Source organism: Drosophila kikkawai, chromosome X (genome assembly GCF_030179895.1).
Source record: "Drosophila kikkawai strain 14028-0561.14 chromosome X, DkikHiC1v2, whole genome shotgun sequence".
In the NCBI taxonomy this organism is placed as follows: domain Eukaryota; kingdom Metazoa; phylum Arthropoda; class Insecta; order Diptera; family Drosophilidae; genus Drosophila; species Drosophila kikkawai.
In genome coordinates this window covers 30,526,799-30,544,134 of record NC_091733.1, presented here as the reverse complement: position 1 = coordinate 30,544,134, position 17,336 = coordinate 30,526,799, and the positions used below count along the sequence as shown (strand labels likewise).

The 17,336-nt window shown below is 32.2% G+C and overlaps 2 protein-coding genes across 2 annotated transcripts in view; one reads left to right on the top strand and one right to left on the bottom strand.

Annotated features, from left to right (window-relative positions):
• The window catches only part of Pde9 (phosphodiesterase 9), a 136,997-nt gene that overhangs the window by 7,226 nt on the left and 112,435 nt on the right, over nt 1-17,336 (bottom strand). Inside the window, exons 6-7 of the mRNA XM_070288729.1 lie at nt 12,891-13,042; nt 12,129-12,236 (exon numbers count right to left, since the gene is read on the bottom strand). Of these exons, the coding sequence (XP_070144830.1) occupies nt 12,129-12,236; nt 12,891-13,042 (260 nt within the window). The remainder of the gene's footprint in view (nt 1-12,128; nt 12,237-12,890; nt 13,043-17,336) is intronic.
• Nucleotides 5,910-8,207, top strand: Nep6 (Neprilysin 6). The gene has a single exon (XM_017174444.3). It carries the CDS (start codon nt 5,961-5,963, stop codon nt 8,067-8,069), a length of 2,109 nt encoding a protein of 702 aa, XP_017029933.1. The 5' UTR covers nt 5,910-5,960; the 3' UTR covers nt 8,070-8,207.

Genomic DNA, 17,336 nt, shown 5'->3' with positions numbered 1-17,336 from the left:
GAAGTGCTTTTCCCGGAAAAATGGCCGGGAGACTGACAAATGCAGCGCGTAAAATATCAAATTGCATTTCGCTTTATTTGAAATTGAGGCAGCCCAAGACAAGAGCGACAAAGAGAGTGGCGGAAAAGCGTCCGGAAAAGCATCGGCAAGCGTCCAGGTGAGGCGAGGCGAGGTGAGGTGTGAACAAAAAAAAAAAATGCGTGCCAGCTGGAAATTGAATTGAATTTTTCATGTCAAGCAGCATTGACATGGGGCCGTTCGTTGGTGGGAAAAACTCAGCACCAGCAGCAGCACCTCCTGCACCTTGCACACTTTACTTTTCACCTGCCAGAAAATCCATATAAAGGTATATATATATATATATGTATGTGTGTATTATTATTATTTTCCCATTTGAGGCGCCCATCGGACGTCGTATTAACGCCAGCTTTTCTTTTTTCTATCCTTCCCCGAATAGAACTCCGCTGAAAATTGAATGGAAAATTGCATATCCATCAATAACTAAACAATTTCTGACAGCCGGACGGGTTTACCTTGGTTGCCCGCTTAAAACAAATAAAAAATAAATAAAAAATAAATACAAAATCCCTAAAAAAAAAAATAGTTTTTCCCTTTGGCTAATTTTGGAATATTTTTTGGTTACTTCAAGGAGTGAAAATAAGTCAAATGTGGGGTTGGGGGATCTTTTTTTTATATTTATTTAATATTTTTTAAAGTGAAGGAGTCATTTCCGACCCCATAAACCATATATATTCTTGATCAGCATTAAAATACGAATCGATTAAGCCATGTTTGGAGGAAATCGAATTTTGAGCCATTTTTGCGAAATGTGATAAGGGGTTACATCATTAAAATTCGCAAAAATTGACCAAATTTTTTTTTTCTAAAATGTTATATTTAGTATGCAGATTTATTAAGCTAATTAAAATTAGCAAAAAACTGTTTTCCGTTTGGAAATTTATGCATTTTTGAAGGAGTTATGATATTTTTAGGTTTTATTTTTTTTCAATATTTTTATCTAAAATTATATTTGAAATTTGCATATAAAATTAGGGATTAATATTACACTTAAATAAAGTATCCAGACTTATTAAACTTTTAAAAAATAACTAAGAACAGCTTTCCGAACTAAATTAAAAGCATTTTTTGACGAGTTATGATTTTTTTTCAATTTAAATTATTTAAAAAATCGAAAAATTTGGAATTCATAAAATTAAAAATTAATTAACTTTGATTTAAAGTACATATAAATTGTATACAATTTTTTAATACTAGTTTTTACTTTGTACTTATAATATTATAATAAAAAGGCTACGTATACGTGATATTTTGATACTTTATAAAAAGAAATACATACAATAGCATTTAATTTTTAATTAGTTAACTTTAAAAGGTATTTTCAGGGTTTAAAAAGCAGAAGAAAGCGTACAAAAAATGCCTCAAAATTAATTTTTCTTAATATTCCCAAAATACTTAAAAATGCATAACGTATACTTGATATTTACTTGCCTAAATATTAAGTATCCGCAATGTAATATTTTTTAAAAATATAAAATTAACTTATAATAGCATTTTAAGACCCTTAAAATCCCAAGGAAACTAATACCCAAAGCCAATGTATAAAAACCAATCGATTTATAAACCAATATTAACATGCTCATCAATATTACGTATACGCCACATAATTAATATTCACTGAACTTTTGTGGTCATAGGAAGAATGTAATAATATTTGCCTGGGAAACTCTTCCCTAATGAAAGTGCTTGCTTTCCGAATGGAATGCCACTTATTCCTCCTCAGGACGGTGATCCACCTCAACCTCTTCACATCCGCTCACCACACATCCTAGAAAGTGAGTGCAACGAGCAGCACCTTGTGATGGCTTTCGATAAATTAATACCTGGGATTTAATTAATAGACACAGCAAAAGAGAGATAGCGAGAGGGAGTAGGGAATTAGCTGGAAATTGATTTGCAGCGGCAAAGGATAACGCTTTTGGAATGCAAAAGGATTCCTAAGCGCGGGCGTGTGTGTATGATTCGTTTTATTATTTTCCAAGAAATCGAGTGCTGCTGCTGTTGCTTCTGCTGCTGTCAGCTTTCGTTGGCTTCAAAAATTCACTCCAATTAATGTGGCAACTGCAGTGATTATCCTTTGCCGGCAGGATGATGATTATGATGATGATGAATTGTGAAGGGAAAAACCAAAAGGGGGAGGGGGACGGGGAGGGGGAAAATCCAGAGGACTGGCAGATGAGCAAAGTTTTGTGCCGACGAAAAACGGCAACTATTATGCGCTAATTATGACTAAATAATTGCATGAAATGCGCCCAGCGCCAAGCGTTGAGCTCTGGCGAGCCCCAGACCCCAACGAAAAACTCAACTCGAAACTAATTTGCAAAAGCGTCGAGTGCCAAATCTGCCGCCAGCAGATCCTTCACCACTTATCCTTGACACTGGCAGAAATTTTTTGTTAAATTATGAGCAATAAATAATAAAAAAAAGCAACAAAAAATTAAAAAGTTATAAGGGGGAATAGATGAATTTATATTTAATAATAATATTTATAAAAATACCATTTTAATATTTTTTTAACAAGAAATATGATTTTTAAACTTTTTAAAATATTTAACTTACAAGAAATATAATTTTTAAAGCTGTATAAATATTTTTCCAACGAGAAATATAATAATAAAACCTATTAAATACTTTTTACAAGCTTCTGATTAAATAAAAAATAAAAAAGATCAAATTTAATAATGTAACTATAAAAATAAATAATATAAAAACCTAAGTAAATATTTATTTAAAATAATTCTGCTAAGAATATAATTATATTTCCCCTTTAAAATTAAAAAAAAATATATATAAAAATAATTCTCTTAATAATCTCGCTAATTTACTTATTAAATTCCACAAATTTCCATATTTTACTGCATTTTCTTGGTTTCTCTCAGTGCATTTACCACTATTCCCCACCGTTTCCCCGCCCTTTTGCTTACTTTGATGATTTATTTTTGGTTCAAGTGAAGCAACAGCAACAGCAAAAGCATAAGCAGCAGCAGCAGCTGGTTTCAAATTTACCGCCTACACATCCTGCACATCCTTTTGGCAGGACCAAGCACAACATCCTTTCTCAGTTCTCAGTTCTCAGTTCTCAGTTCTCAGTTCTCAGTTCTTGTGTGTTTTGTTGAGTTTTAATTAAATTTTTATATCTTCATTTGGGTCAGAACTTGAGCAAACATTTGTGTTTATATATTGATAGTTTTGCTTATAAACAATTTGAGAAAATCGCAATTAGGCGATTGAGAGGAAAACTTGTGAGAAAACCCCACCGTCAATTTTCCCTGCACAATTTGTAAATGCATGTTAGCCTCGTAATTGCAATGGGACTTTGAGACTTAACCAAATAACTAAATGAGGGGAAAACTTTAAGCCAAGGCTGAGGTTTGTGGGGGAGGGAGGGGAAAAGAAATTCAAGAAAATATATTTAATATATATAATATATAGGTATATATAAAATAAATAATTTGTTTTAAAATAAATGCAAATTAAATTAAACTTAAATAAATAATATTAATAATAATAATTTAATTGTTTTTGTTTGTTTTAAAATAAATATAATATTTATTTTGTTTCAAAATAAATTAAAGAAAATATATAATATATATTTAATTTTTAAAATAAATTTAGAAAAGATAATATATATTTAATATATATTTTGTTTTTAAATGAAAACCCAAACTTGGCTTTAGGTTTTTCTTTGGTTTCGATTTTATGTGAATTAATAAAACTCAAAGACCTTAAGGCTCTTTGATTTCCCCGAGCATTATCGAACTTTAATCAATTGAAAAGCTAATCACAAAGCAGAGATAAGCCGCTGCCTCCCCCTCCCACCCCTTGCACATTCGCTCATTTGCTCAGCGTTGTGACTTTTTATCTCCTGTGTAAACTTGACTCTCAACTTTACTAAAAAGGCAATCGCAGCGAGCTTTTTGCTCAGGAGATACAATGGCAATACACAGTGAGAAATTTTAAATTAAAAACAAAATTTAAATTGAAATTTATATAAATATATAAAATAAATATATCTGTAAAATATCTATATAATGGTTTATCGATTTTTAAAATTCAAATTTTAAATATAGAAAAAAATCGAACTTAATTGAAATCTTGATATAAAAAACAATATTAATTGTAAATATAATATTGTATATTTAAGTCTATATCTAGAATTGTAAATAACTACAATACTTATTAAAAAGAATAAGTAAATTAATGTTAAAATATCGATTTACCTATAGAATTTCGTGTATGAATAAAATATTTTCTGGCATTTGATTTAGATTTTGTTTGCTATTTCTTTCAGTGCACTGGCTATATCTTTGTGTGTGTGTCTGTGTGAAGGGCAAATCATTGAAGGTGGCCGGCTAATTTGGTTGTGAGTGTATGATAGAGAGGGATAGAGGGAGAGAGAGAGAGAGCGAGTCTGAGATGATTAATTGATTACGCGTGGGCTCTGTGATTTAACGGTAGCCAGGAATCTGGGTGTGAGGGAGGGGGAGGGGGCTTCTATCTCGGGTTTCATCTTAACGATTTGGCCTTGCGACGCGCTCAGGCAGCGAGCACGTTTCTTGATTTTTATTTCATTTCATTTCATTGAGTGGAAATTAAAGTTTTCGAATTACAAATATTTTGTATATATATATTTAAAACGGTCAAAATATTTTTCTAACAAGAAATATAGTATTAAAACATATTTAAATATTTATATAACTAAAAATATTATATTTACATTGACTTGAATATTTAATTAACATAAAATAAAATATTTAAACCTTAAAAAAAGTATTTAGCAATATATATATATATATTAAAAATACCATTTTAATATTTATCCTACAAGAAATATAATTTGTAACCCTTTTTAAATATTTAGCTTAAAAGAAATATAATTTTTATATCTGTATAAATATTTTTCTAACAAGAAATATTATATTCAAACCTATTAAAATACTTTTCGAATCAAAAATAATTAATATTAGCTTGTATTAATATTTTCCTGACAAAATATACAAGTTAAAATCTGTTTAAAAATGTTTTAACAAGAAATACTATGTAAAAAACCAATTTAAATATTTATCTAATAAATAATCAAATATTAAAAAATGTTTTAATAATTATTTTAGAAGAAATATAAACTCAAAAAATGTATAAAAATATTTAAAAAATAAAAAAAGTTATATTAAAATTAATTTAAATATTTAATTAACTAAAACAAGAAAGAAAACTAATTTCGGGAAGCGGACAATTTTTAAAAATTTAATTTAGATATTTACCTATAATTTTTTTTTTATAAGTAGGAAATATTCAAAACTTAAAAAATCCATTACTTAGCCAAAAATGCTTTAAATTCTATTCTGAAAGCGGTTTTGCTTTAGTTTTTACATAGTTAATAAGTCTGCATACCAAGTTTAAGGTTATTTTCAATTTCAATTTTTGCAAAATTTCCAAAATTTTAATGATGTAACCCCTTATAAAATTTTAAAAAATTTTGAAAATTTTTAGTTTCTTCTGGGAATGTCTAGAAAGATTCGCCTGCTAACGCTGATCAAGAATATATATGGTTTATGGGGTCGGAAATGACTCCTTGACGGCTTGGCAAGCTTTTGATCAGCAACAACAGGCGAGTCGATTTAGCCATATGCGAAAGAAAATATTCCTTTCAAGACCTAATAATATATAATGTTTTTTTTTTATAATTAATTCCCAGAAATTCTTAAACCAACTCTCGCTAAAAAAAACCCACTTGACCCCAGTAAATGTCAGGCACGGTTATCATTCCCAGCAGCTTATCAGCATCGAACCAAAGCCCCCCGACTTGGATGCGGATTAGAACTTGGAACTTGGACACAGAGAGAGTGCGATTCAGTTGGTAAACAAAAAGCAAAGCCGATGCTATGGAGCTCCTCAACGCCACGATCATTCCTCTACTCCTAACGGCACTCTTGGGGATGCCTGTGAATACCCAGGACTGTCGGCAGCTTCAGGAGCAGGACATGGATACGGAGGAGTCACCGTGTGAGAATTTCTATCAGCATGCCTGCGGCAATTGGTATGCAAATGTTTTCCAAAGGAATTTGGGTGCCCATGACAAGCACTCCCAGTGGAAGGCCAACCTAAAGCTCAAGTTGATTCGTTATTTTGAGAAAGGAGATGCTATGGAGGGATCTAGACCTCATTTGGGTAACTACTACAGAAGCTGTTTGGCGGCTGGTCAAACCCTAAGCTCTTACACCGAGGCAATGGCCAGGAGTGGAGCTAATTTTCCATTGCTGGAGAGGAATTCTTCGGCCTCTGAGATGGGAAATGGGTACTCCTCATCTTCGAGATCAGCCTCGGACTACTCCTCCTCCTCAAGGTCATCGACGTCAGCCTTCTCCTCCTCCTCGTCAACATCCTCCTCCTCCCCCTCCTTCGACTGGGTCCTGGCCAATGCCGCCCTCCGTCAGCATGGTGCCCAGGGCCTTTGGCGTCTCCTCGTCCAGGACAACTGGCAGTCGGCAGAGCAAAGAATCTTCTACCTCCTACCACCCCGCTTTGATCTCTTGGGCGAGGACACCATGAGTGAGTTCCTCTACCAGCGTTATCTCAAAATCCTGCTCATCGAAATGGGTCTACGAGTGCGAAGGGCAGCCCTTCTGGCCGAACGTCTTATTGAATTCGAACAGAGTCTGCGACATCTATTGCCCAAGGATGTGGAGCAAACACTGGTCCTACGAGAGCCTCAAGTCTTGAGGGAATGGGATCAGCAAGTGCCTCAACTCCAACTTAAACGTTACTTTGGAATCCTGCTTCAAGGTTTGGATTGGGATGAATCTAGTCTGCTGATTGTGGCCGATAAGGAGTACTTAATAGGTCTTCAGAGGATCTTAAATTCGAATAGAATAGATCCCTTGATCCTGTCTACTTGGCTGCTACTCCAGCTTCCAGCTCACTTTGAGCTGCGGATGCATGACGATGAGAATTTGAGCTCCCAGCGGGATCATTGCATTCAGCAGTTGCGTCGCTTGATGCCCGGTGCCTTGGGTAGACTACAAATGGAATTGGTTTTGGGTGAAAATTATCGCGAGGAATATGATACAGCTGTCCAGAGGATAACCTTGATGTTTAGGGATCTCAAACAGCAATTTGAGTTGGCTTTGAATGCCACCGAGGTGTTTGAACAGGATCAAAAAACCCGTCAATTGGCCAGGGAGAAGCTAAGAGCCATGAGGCTTGTAACACCTAGGCTACAAGAGGGCGGAGGAGGAGGAGGTTTACCCACCAATACCACCACTTGGGATGAAACCCTGATGCAATTGTCCCTCAACCAGGCTCGGATCGAGTTCCGGCAGGTCTTTGGTGAACCTGTGGTTGCTGCTCCTGCAGATCCTCTGGCCGTGAATGCCTACTATCGCCTCAAACTGAATCGCATCGAGTTGCCGCTGGGGCTGATGGTCTCCACGCTGCTGCAGCAGCAGGAGTGCAGCCAGGATTTAGAGCATTTCCAGGCTCGTTTCTCCGCCGGTTTGGGTTATATTATGGCCCATGAGATGGTTCATGCCTTTGACTATGATGGCATTAACTACGATGCTGGAGGGCAGCTGGCCAATGGCCAGTGGCCGGCCAGAGCCATCATCAGGTTTGGCTTGAGGGCCATCTGTTACCTGGGCAATCGTTACAGCAATGCCACCTTGACGGTCAACGAGAATATAGCGGATAGCGAGGGTCTACGGTTGGCATTGGACACTCATCTGGCGAAGAGAGGGAGCAAGGAGAAGGAGGAGGAGGCTGGCCAGCAGGAGAATCTGCGGAGTTTCTTTGTGGCCTTTGCCCAGAATTGGTGTGGAGTGGCGGCAACGGGGACGAAAGGTGGGACCACGCCTCAGCAGCAGCAGCAGCAGCAGCACGCAGGACACGCCGAGAGGGTCAACAATGTCCTGGGCAATCTGCCCGAGTTCGTTGAGGCCTTTCAGTGCAAAGCGGGGAGCCGCATGAATCCCGCCGACAAGTGTCGCATTTGGTGATCTTTTTTCGAGGTTTAAATATTGTTTTTTTTTTGTTTATAAATAAATAAATTGTTGTAAAAATGTTAATTATTTTTAATAAATTTGTTAGTTATAATTAATTAATTTTGATTAAAATGAATTAATCTTAATGTCTAATTATTGCGTTTTTATAAAAAAAAAATTGTTGTAAAAATATTAATTATTAAATAACAATAATTAATTTTATATTAATTATTATTAACTAATATTAATAATAATAATAACTATTATTATAACAATTTGATAAATACATAAAAAAATTGTTATAAAATAAATATTAATTATTATTAATATTAAATATTAATATTTATATGAAAAATTTTGAAAAGGAATCCTTAAAAAATATTAAAAAAATTCTATGTTAAATGTATATATATAATTATATAAGTAAAAATAATAAAAATAACTTTAGCTATGCAAAACCAACTGTATTTAATATTTCTTGCGCTATAGTATCTTTATTTCTCTCTATTTTCTTTTATTTTCTGTTTTTTTTTTTATTTGTATTTTCTGTATTTTCATATTGGTTTTGTAGTTCCTATTTATTTGTTATTGTTTTTTTCTATTTTCCTTGGAAAAATCCCCCCTAGAAGTGCAGCATATTTGTTTTGGTTTGTCCTGAAATTGGCGGTTGGCCGCAATCAAATAAAATGCAACCCCACCTAACGGGGTTATGGCCACGCCCCCTTGCTCCCTTCCCCCCCCCCCCCCACACACACACACACACAACATACAGACACATCAAATATTGCCGAAATATTGAAGAGATTGCCCCCAAAAAGTATGCAACAGAAAAAATCAAAAGGCAGGCACAAAAAAAAAAACAAGGAGAAAAAAATGAATAAAAGAATAGTTGAAGGGAAATAGGGTGGAAAATCTGTGTGTCAAGGGAAGGGGAAGGAGAGTGGGAGGGTGGGAAAGGTGTTTGGGGTGAAGGGAGAGGTGTGTGGGTTGAAGGGGCAGGTGTTCAGGCAGCTGCTCTGCATTTCACAAGGCGGAAAATGACAAGTGTTACTTTAATTTAATTTTATTTATTCCAAAAAATTAAAATTAATGTACAAATATTATTTAAATTAAATTAAAATAATTATTTATTATTTTATATTTATCTCCAAATATCATTATTATTATTTTTATATTTTGTATTATTATTTATTTTACATTTAATAAATAAAAAAATATATATAAAAATATAAAATAATTTACTATATTTTTTATATAAAAAGTTAATTTTTTGTTTAAATTTGCAACTATTTTTCGCTGCAATTTTCTCTAGAATTTCCTTAAAATTTCCCCCTTTTAACCAAGACATAATAACTAAGACTTAGAGGCTATTATTCCAAGCATTACCAAGCCAAAATGATGTAACAATAGTTGCTTATTTAGTTTTGGAAATAATTACAAAAGACAAATGGGAAATTGGGAAATTGCAAAATGCCAGGCCTGTCTGGGCTGCCTGAAGACAACATAAACATAATGCTTAATAATTGCAATGACAACTGTTTGCAGATTGTTGGCACTGACACACACACCACCCTCCCCCCCTCCCTTCTCTTGAATTTTCCCTTAGCTATTTTCCCAAGCAGTTTTCCTTAGCATTTTCCTCAGTTTCAGCCTTGGCTTTATCCTTACTATTTTCCTTAACATTTGCCTTAGCTTTCCTAGCTTTCTTAGCATTTTCCTCTACATTTTCCTTAGCATTTTCTTCTACACTCCCCCACTGATGATGATGCCTGGCATATGCCGACAAGTTTTGCCATCAAAAACTCCCAAAAGTATCCCCCAATAGTTTATGCACGCCAAAAACTTGCCAAGGAAAATGACAGTGTTTGGGGGGGTCTATGGAAAATGAGGAGGTGGAAAATGCCAACTCTCTTCTCCACTGATTGCGTTCCTTGTGATGCTCATCACCCACCCCGCTGTGTCTCCCATTTTCCATTTCCCTCTCCCCACCCCCCTCAAAGTCATGGCTAAAAGGATGGAGAGAAAGCATTTCGCTGGCTAATCCACTTAATTAGTGTTTGCGGAATATTTTCCAATATAAAATGCATGCAATGAGTGTGCAGGAAAAAAATAAAATGAAATAAAAAAAAAATAAACCTTGGAAAACCTCGGGAAAAAGGCGGAAAATGCTCGTGGAGTTGGGGGTCAAGTTAAGCGCGGAAAAAGCTACGCTAAGCCATCAAAATAGCTTTATTATATAAACGCGTAATCTGTGGCAAAAGATTAAAAAAAAAAAACAAGAAAACTTGTTTGCTAAGTTTTATTAGATTTTTTATAATTTTTAAAATTAAATTAAGGCTTAGTTGGGGTTAAATAAATTAGGGTTCAATGAGTTTTTAATTATTGTTACTGGAAACAGCTTTAAATGTATTTTTAAAAAGGAATATCTTCAAGATCTTGAAACTTTATATTTATTTTAATTTATTTTAGTTTAATAATTAATTTATTTTAGCTGTAAAAATATTTTTAAGCTTTCAATTTTACTTAAAAAAATGTTTCCTATTGTTTTTTTTTATAGATTTTTTGTTTATAGATTTATTTTGTAAAAATTATTTCTTTAAGATCTTAAATCTTAATATTTATCTTAATTTATTTTAATTTGTTAATCTATTTATGTTTATAGATTTTTAGCAAGTTTTTTTAAGTTTTAAAATTCAATTAAGCCTTAATTGTAATAAAATACATAAGTTATTTTATTTTTAATGTGTTTTTAGTTATTTTTCCTGTAAACATCTTTAAATTTATTTTATAAAATGAATTTTTTTAAGATCTTAAATCTTTTTAATTATCTTACTTCATTTTAATTTGTTTATTTATTAATTTTGGCTTTGAAAATACTTTTAAAGCTTTTAATTTTAATTATAATTATTTTAAATATATTTTTTTTGTATATATCTTCAATTTGTATATTTATCTTAATTTATTTTAAGTGGTAAATTCATTTTTTTGGCTGTACTAATATTTTCGAAGCTTTTAATTTTAATTATAATTTTGCAATATTTCCCTTTGCCAAAAAACCTTTAATAAACCTCCATATATATATTTTTTTAACTACAAAAAAACCCCCTCTGCTCTCTGTTTGTTTATAAATATTCCCTTTCGTCAATTAAGTAGCTAGTGAATCGGTTTCGATTTAATTTAATTACTTGTAACATCGATTGTTCTGCGGTAATTGTTCGACGGCATTCAATTGCACTCGAACAAAGGTAAAGGTGAGGCCAAAAGGTCCTGGCTGAAACGCCGGGATTATGTCGTGTCCTGGCCAATTACAGCTTAATCTTCATTCGCAAACCAACCACTGGCAGCGCGGGAAAAACCCGAAGAAAATCAGTGGAAAAACTCAGAAAAAAAAGAGAACTGGGGAAAAACCCCCAAAGAAAAGCATAAGAAGGAAACAGGAGCAACACCCAAGACATTCATTCCAGCTTCAAGGTTTAACTTGGCTTTTTTTTTTGTTTCAACTTTTCTGCTTATGCGCGAGGAATACCCTCGAAGGGATATTTGTTGGAAGTAGTATATGTTTTTTAAATTGCGAGGTATTTACGCAGTCTCCACAGTTTTCTTCTCGCCTTATTAATGCCTGGGAATTTCTCTTTTTAAATAGCAAATCAATAGATTTCACAGTCGTGCCTTGGCAAGGATTGCACTTATTTTGCTCCTTTTGTTTTTCGGGGACTGGGTCAAGTGGGTGGGTGGTGGTGGTGGGCAAATGTGGGCGGTGCAAGGTGGGCGTTACAGCTGGTAGCTATAGCTGTTAATTACCACGGCAATGGGGCGAGCGTTTATTGCAACGCCATTTTGTACGTGCGGTGCATAAAGTGGCCCAAGCCCGGCAATTGGCAATTAATTGAGCCACGACGACGAGCGACGACCCACCAGGAGCCACTAAAATTGCCCCAGAAACTGCACACACACTCACATACCATATATAATATAAGCTTAAATCGGGGATAGGGTCAGGGTCTCTTTCTTATATAGTCTATAATCGTATATAATAATTTCATATATTAAATAAATCATAAAAATTTAACTCACTTGAAGGTATCGCGGCTAAAGTTCTTGAATATATTGCATTCGGGATGCTCCAGCAGGCGGAAGGCTATCGAACAGTGATGGTTCTCCAGCGGCGAGATGTCATTGTATCTGTGAAAAGTTGATAATCAAATTATTAAAATTATTATAAATATAAAACAAAAAACTAGCAAGAAAGGTAACTTTGGGAAGCTGAATTTCGAATACCCTGGAAGTTCGCCGAATTTAAAAAAGATAATTAATATATAAAATTAATAATAAAATATTAAATATTGTGTTCATATTTAATTAAATATTTAAATAATATTAAATAAAATATTTTGATAATATTAAATAATTTTAAATAGATAAATAATGATTTTCAAAATATTTTTTAAAATATAAAAAAAAAAAAATATACATAATCAATTTTGTTTTAATTTTGAAAGTGTTTAATTTTTTTTTATTATTTTTGGAAAAAAATCTAAATTTAAAAAATGCATAACTAAGCCAAAAAAGCATTAAATTCAATTCGGAAAACGGGTTTGTCTTAGTTTTTATGCAGTTAATGAATCTGCATACTAAATTTTTAAATAAAAAAAATCAAGATTTTTTCTTAAATGTTCTTAAATTTCTTATAAAATCTTGAAAAAAATTTCAAAAATTTATTTTCTTCCAGAAATTGCTACAATGATTCGCCTGTTGATGCTGATCAAGAATATACGACTCCTTCGCAGTTTTGCAATTAAAAATACCCCTCAAGGGGGGAAAAAAGAAAACACCCACCTGAGTGCCAGCTCAGTGCGAGCATTAATCTGATATATATTGTTATAGCCGGGATGATCCAAGTCATGGCAAATGCAGGACACCAGCAGGATCAGACACTCCAGATCGCCCAGGCGGCTCAGTAGATTCGCCTGACGGGTTATGGCATACATCTGGAAATAGTAACCAAAGGATAAATATATAATATTAAATATTTTCTGTATTATAAATATAATATAATTACTATTAAATATATAAAATAATTATTAAATACAAGCAAAAATAATGCAGGGGAAACCTCTTAAAAAATATATTTTTAAAGTAAATTATTATATAGTCCCTTGATAATTGCTTAATTTTTTAAAAATAAAATATTTTTTAAAATATAATAAACAATACAAAATATTATTTACATAATTTACAATTTTTCTTAAATATTTTTCATTAAATTTCCTATAACATTTCCCTCAATGTTCACCCTTTCTTTGATCTGCCTGTGGTCCTTGGTGCTCCTACTTTTACTTTCTGCCTGCGAACTTAATTTGTCTGCTGCAAGTCCTTTGCAATTACGAGTGGAAGGACCACCAGGCCACACTTACTATATACCCCCTCCTACCCCCTCTCGATTTTTTTTTCTTTTTTGGTTTGGCAAAGGATTCCCCTTAAGGAATTTCAACAGCGTTCAATTGAAGCGAAGCAAACTTTGCCCAGCTCTTGGCACTAAAGTTGCACAAAAAAGACTGCAGTGGTGATGGTGGCCAGGTCTAGCGATGGTCGAGAAATATCGAAAATATATAAAATATATTTTTGAAGCTTTAAGTTTTAATTTTTGTTGGGTATTTTTGTGATATTTGATCAATAAAAATCAATAAATTATGAATTTTAAGCTGATTTTAAATATTAAAAAAAAATTTCTTTGATATTTTTCGATATTTATTGATAAAAAACTTTAAATATTTGTCGATATTTCTTTGTAGCAATTTTCAATATTTATCGTGTAATTATTTTGTGATTTGAATGCCGATTTTAATATTTCAGAGTTTTTCGATATTTTATCGATATTTTCTGAATTTACGATATTTGTTAAATAATTTTCAATATTATTTTTCGATTTTTCCTATTCAATATTTAATTTGATAATTATTTGCATTGTAATTTTAAAGGCAATATCAAAATATTTAATTTAAAATTACTTTATTTAATTTTGTATAATATTTTGAACAGTAAATTTAAATTATGAGCCGAAGGCCTTAGATGCTATGGCTCTTTACCAATTGTTAGCTCTTAGTTTAATACTATTTGTTAGCTTTAGATAAATAAATAAATAAAAATAAATTTAAATTATTTCGGCAAACCCCTATAAAAACGATTACATTCGATATATTAAGCTATCGATATTTATTTCGATTATGCACATACATACCCAGTTGAGACAAGAATTTCGCGGAAAGACTTTTCGGGGGGGCGGTCTCTGGTCGTAAAAGTTGTTGCACAACTTTCTGCCGCCATTGCGTTTACTTTGGCATTAAGTGCGAACGAAAGGGGTATATACTATACATATACATATATATATGTGTGTATGTAGTGCAAAAACAAAATCTCACTGGGGAAATAGCTGGGGAGGGAGGCGCGCTGGTGCTGTGGTGCTATAAATTTATGCAAATGCAAATGCTGTTTGCGTTTCGAATTTCGCAAGTTTATCTAAATTCATTGTCAACAAACAGACGCAGACAACGCAGCCCACAAACACCTCCCCGATTTTCCCAAAGGGAGGTTGGGGGGGGGGGACGTGTGTTCCTTTGCATTTTCCGCTTGTTGGAAAACTTTTCAGCGAACAAATATACACCAAGGAAATCAACGGCAGCGTTAGATGAAAAGTGCAGCCAATGGAAATTAGTCAAAGTGTTTGGTCAGGCTGCCTTTCCCTCTGGAAAATGCAGTGGGGGGAAGAGAGAGATGGAGCTGGGGGAGTTTTCCGTTCAATAATTTAAATTTACGCTCGTTTTTCTTTTTTTTTTTTTGTTTTTTGATTGCCGCCGGATTTTTGTTTCGCTTGTTTGTGGGTTTGCGCCCAAAAGCCGCTTAACGGCTTGACTGTCATGTCCTGCGAGCCCAGAGTCCTTACAAATACACACACACACAAGCACATACATGCATACACATACACTTACACTTACTCAGCATACAGCAGAAATAAATGTGGTGGAAATTGTAGTATTATTTTGTTTATAAAACGGCAAGTAAATAAATAATTTTAAAGGGAAAATCTTATAATTTTAAATAAAATTAAATTTTAAATATAAATAAATATATGAAATATTAGATAATATTTATTTATATATTTTATGTATTAATTTATATATATTTATACAAACATATTATAGTTTATAATATTTTATTTTTATAATAAATTTTTTTTTTTCATTTTATATTATTATATTATACACTTTTTTATAATTTATTTTTATTATTTTGTTTATTTATTTTTATTAATTTAATTTATTAATTTTTAAATATTATATTGTAATATATTATTTTATTTAATTTTTATTATAATAAATTTTTACTTATTTTATTATTATATTGGTTTTTGTTATAAATTTATTTATTTATTTTTAATTATTATATTATAATTGAATTTAATTCATTTATTTTATTTACTTAATTGAGATTTATATTTATATTTCTTTATAATGTTTCTCTTTATTAAATAATATATTAATCATATTAAAATTAATGTTTCCCAATTCAAAAAACTAGTTTTTAAAGAAAAATTCAGCCTTTTCTTATACCTTTTCCTTTAAACTGAAATTTAACCAAGCTGTGGCTTTGTTTATAGCCAATTTAAACCAAGTACTTTGTTGTTTATAACTTTGTTTTTAATGTTTATTTACTGGGTTTATTCTTTCCAAAGTAACACTTCTATTATTTTAACCGCAGCTGTTAGTTTTATGGACATGACTCGCCTATGCAAATGGGCATTCCCCCCATTGAATTGTAAAATACGCAACAACGCATATGGATCGCTGGGCAGCGATAAAAATGGAAGAAAAAAAAATACAAAAAAAAAGAGAAGAAAAACTTAAAAAAGGAATAACGGAATAAGCAGCAGAAGGTCGAAAATTTTTAAGGATTTTTGAAGGCCAATATCCTTTGAGCCTTCAAGCTTTTTTTTATAGGAGAAACTTTAGTTTGTGGTAGGTCCACAGGATCAATTGGAAAATCAAAATTCAGCATAATTTTTCAAGCTGTTAAAGTTCTTAATATGTATTTATTATTTATAAAAAAAAATATTTATATATTTATAATATTTTTTACATTTTTAATTACTATTTACAGGGTCGTTTGCATTTTTGGTATTAATTTCTTAAATATTTTTTTATATTTTTATTCACATAAGTTTTTGAGTCAAGTTTTGATATTTAATCGATTTTTAAAATTAAAATTTTTTATATATTTTTAATCACATTAGTTTTTTATTAATGTTTATATGCTAGTTGCTAGTTTTTTTTATTTATTATGTTTTTTATATTTTTTTTATTATATATTTTTTTATTTATTATTTCTTATTATATTCTTTTTTTTATTAATTAGTTTTGTATTTTATTTTTCTTATTTATTATTTTATTTATTATATTTTTGTTTTATACTTTGTTGTTGTTAGTTTTTTTATTTTTAAAAATATTTCTATATATAAATATAATAATAAATATTTCAAAAAATTTCTTTTCCCACTTTTTAAAGTGCATTTTTTCCATTCAATTCCTGAACATGGTCGAAAATAACCATAAAAATTCATAAAAAAAAATAAACAAGTTTTGTAAACTCAGTTCTCCTGTGTTTTCTTGTTGATTTTTCGCTGCTGTTTGGCACATATTGCGGTTTATGGCAAACATATTTAACAAGGGAGCAGCAGCAGCTTCAAAAAAAAAGAGGCAATAATGCGATTGTCATAGTTGCGCTTGTGGCTGCAATATATATATATATTATTTTTGTTGTTGCTTTGCCTGGCCAACCGTGCGTATACTTGATGCGTATACTTGATGCGTATACTTGATGCCACGCCTTCTGCACGTTTCTCTGCCACACAAACACACAAACACACACACAGAGCTACACATATTGTTGACTTCAACTTGCATTGGCAGCCATTGTTGCCACAACCCATCCTTCCTCTTCCTCTTCCTCCTCCCCCACCTACCCGCCCCTTTACCTGTTGTTGTTTTACCTGGCAAAAAATAATTTATTAAAGTTTTTCGTTTCGTTTCGTTTCGTTTCGTTTACGTTTCTCTCTCTTGTCTCTGTGTCTTTTGTCTTCAAGTCCTCCCATCGAAAGTTGAGTTTTCCTTACAGTGAAGCCTGCCTAAGTGCAACTCGCTTTGTGGCAAAAGTTTTCGTTGTCTGCAAAATGCATTTGAATTCATCTCTCAGTTCATTTTTATGCAGCCACAAAGAGAGGGAAATTAG

Excerpts from the sequence above, each read along its gene's own strand:
- Nep6 (XM_017174444.3), top strand. The coding sequence starts at position 5,961 with ATGGAGCTCCTCAACGCCACGATCATTCCTCTACTCCTAACGGCACTC.